Source organism: Elephantulus edwardii, unplaced genomic scaffold (genome assembly GCF_000299155.1).
Source record: "Elephantulus edwardii isolate Elephantulus edwardi_28Jun2011 unplaced genomic scaffold, EleEdw1.0 scaffold00148, whole genome shotgun sequence".
Lineage (NCBI taxonomy): Eukaryota > Metazoa > Chordata > Mammalia > Macroscelidea > Macroscelididae > Elephantulus > Elephantulus edwardii.
Window position 1 is genome coordinate 7421135 of NW_006399898.1, and position 3347 is coordinate 7424481.

At 47.7% G+C, this 3347-nt stretch overlaps 1 protein-coding gene across 1 annotated transcript in view; it reads left to right on the forward strand.

The window, feature by feature from the left end:
• LOC102876776 (disintegrin and metalloproteinase domain-containing protein 1a-like) overlaps nt 1–2323 on the forward strand; it is a 5027-nt gene extending 2704 nt beyond the window's left edge. The window contains exon 2 of the mRNA XM_006894724.1: nt 3–2323. Coding sequence (XP_006894786.1) covers nt 3–2323 — 2321 coding nt within the window. The remainder of the gene's footprint in view (nt 1–2) is intronic.
• The last annotated feature ends 1024 nt before the right edge of the window (nt 2324–3347 follow it).

The following is a 3347-nucleotide window of genomic DNA, read 5'->3' on the forward strand; positions in this document are numbered from 1 at the left end:
AGTGGGAAGGGCATCCTACACGCTATCCATACAGGGCCAGAAACAGGTGATTCACCTGAAGGTGAAGAAAGGCTATTTTGTGAGTAACTTTCCAGTCTTCAGCTATCACAATGGGATCCTGGGGCAGGAAACGCCTTCCCTCTCACATGACTGCTACTCTGAAGGCTACATCGAAGGAGTCCCAGGCTCTTTTGTGTCTGTGAGCACCTGTTCAGGCCTCAAGGGCATTCTGATTAAGGAGGAACAGTTCTATGGCATAGAGCCCCTAGAGTCTTCAGAAAAGTTTGAACACAAGCTGTACACCATGGCACAGCCAGCTCCTGTCTCCTGTGGTGTGACCTCCAGGGTGAGTCAAGGGGTGCCCATCCACCAGCAACAAGGGGGCAGGAAGCCTCCACATCCGAAGATCCTGTCTTCCTTGTGGTCACAGCCCAAGTATGTGGAGATGTTTGTTGTGGTGAACCACCGGCGGTTCCAACTGTGGGGCAGTAACATCAACGAGACCATCCAGGGAGTGATGGGCACCATTGCTCTGGCCAACATCTTCACTAAGGCAATAAACACAGAGGTGGTGCTGGCTGGAATGGAGATCTGGACGGAGGGAGACCTCATAGAGGTCCCAGTGGACCTGCAGGGGACACTCAGCAACTTCAACAGCTGGAGGCAACAGGAGCTCGCGAGTCGTGTGCAGCACGATGTTGCCCACATGATTGTTGGGCATCAGCCCGGCCAGACCACGGGACAGGCATTTCTCAGCGGGGCCTGTTCCAGCGGCTTTGCGGCAGCAGTTGAGGCCTTCCATCATGACGATGTCCTGCTGTTTGCCGCACTCATGGCCCACGAGCTGGGGCACAACTTGGGGATTCAGCACGACCATGCAGCCTGCATTTGTAAAGAGAAGTACTTCTGCCTCATGCATGAGAACATCACAAAAGAAGGGGGCTTCAGTAACTGCAGCTCTCAGGCCTTCTCCCGGTTTCTCCATGAACTCCAAGGGGAGTGTCTGTTTAACAAGCCAGGGCCTGTAGCTCGACAGCGGAGGTCTTCCACCTGTGGGAACGGTGTGGTGGAGGAGACCGAGGAGTGTGACTGTGGGCCCACGTGTGACAGTCACCCCTGCTGCGACCCCTTATGTAAACTGAACGCAGACGCACAGTGTAGTCAGGGACTCTGCTGCTCTGAGTGCCAATTCAGGAGGAGGGGACACACTTGTCGTCCTTCCGGAGATGAGTGTGACCTCCCTGAGTACTGTGATGGGGAGTCTGCAGAATGCCCTGCAGACACCTATAAGCAAGACGGCACATCCTGTGAAGAAGGTAACTACTGTTTCCAGGGTCAGTGCAAGAACCCTGACAGGCAGTGTGTGAGTATTTATGGGATGTTTGCAAGATCAGCATCAGAACACTGCTACTTGTCAATGAACAGCAAAGGAGACCGCTTTGGAAACTGTGGCCGCCCCTCTGAGATGGAGCCAGTCCATGCTAGGTGTATAGGAGATGACATATTCTGTGGAAAACTTGTGTGTACGGATGTTACACAATTGCCAACTATCAAGTCCACATACACACTCATCCAGGTCCCTTATCTGGATGGCTGGTGTTGGAGTATGGATGCCTCTGATGGTGCCAACATCTCTGACAAGGGAGACGTGCAGAATGGCACCTACTGTGCCCCACACAAAGTCTGTATGAATCATGCCTGCGTGGCCCACACTGTGCTCAACTATGACTGTGAACCAGCTGAAATGTGTAATGGAAAAGGCATCTGCAATCATTTGAGGCACTGTCATTGTGATGAAGGCTTTGCCCCTCCTGACTGCATTGCACCGGGTGTCGGGGGTAGTGTGGACAGTGGTCCTCCTCCTAATACCAATGGCTTAAATCCCATTCTACAAGAAAGAATAAATGATAATAGTGGTGTTACCACAGTTGATAGAGTTGACAAAGATGAAAATGAGAGTCTTGGCAACATAGTATATATCTTGCCACTGTTTCTTATTGCAGTATTTTTAGGTCTACTTATTCTTGCCATCTTCTCAGGAAGAAGATGGTCACTAAAAACCCAAGGAGTATCAGCAGAAAACATTTCAGAAGAGGCCTCAGATACCCAGCCAGAGGCAGTAGAATATGTAGCAAACGTGGGACCAAAGGATTCTGGATTAGAAGATGAAGGAAGGAAAGGAGAGGAACAACCCGAGGTTGAACAGAAGCATTTGGAGGAGATGCCAAGTATGGGAAACAGAGCCACAGAGGCTCCGAGACACAAGGCTGCAGTGGGGACTGATGGCTCTGGTCTGGACTTAGATTCTGAGGAAACATTCTGAAGGAAGGGAGGTGGAGTGATTCTTCAAACTTTTAATTATGTGTTTGTGTATATATATATATACACACACACACACATATGTGAAAACATATTTTACTACTTTTCCCATTTCATGAAACAATGCGATGCATATTAAATTCAAATGACTCTATACTCTCTTGGACTATTCCTACCAATATATTGTTTTATTAGGACTAGCTGTATCACCTGAAACCATTTTTGATGGCACACTATCATCCATGCATGCTATTATATAGAGCATTATCTGTACCTGGATATACTATTGCAGGATTTTTTTCATCTCATCCACTATTACATATTATAAAAGTTGTTTCTGTGATTGTTACTCTGTCATATTTATTCATGAAATGAGAACAGATTTACAGTAAACACCTACTTGCCTATGAGGCATCATTTCAGATTCCTTGTGGCCTAACAAGCAGGTTTCTTCTCCTTTTGGGACCCTGTGGAGGACAGATCTAGTGCAGAGTATTCTGTCATCCCAAATCTCAAGCGTGAGGAGAAGACAATACAGGTAGGGCTGAGAGTTTCCTTGGGGAGGGAGGAGTGAGTAAGTTTTTCTTTTCCCTCACTTTTTTTAAGAGTTCTAATTGAAGACTCATCTGCCAACTTAGTGTTCTCTACCAACTTGGGGAGCAGAAACTTTCACAGGCTTCATGGGTTTTGTGTAGGTGCTGCTCCTGTGGGAGCCTCAGCAGTAGCCATTGCAGTCTTTTCAGGTGCTTGTACAGCCGTTTTTCTTCTTTGGGTGTCCTGAAAGACTGTCCTCATTGAGCCCACCTAACTGCAGGATTTTGGTTCCCCTCAGCAACTATATCAGCAGGAGATGAACCAGCGATGTCTGGAACGTGACTGCATGACAGGTTCTTATCTTTTGCATTTTTTCCCACTGGTATTTTTTGTTCCTTCTGTAGAGAATGATCCAGTTTCTCTGCCATGGATTCCTTTTGGAAAGAAATAGCACCTCGTATTTTGCATTAAGGATCTGGAACACGTTAACACTG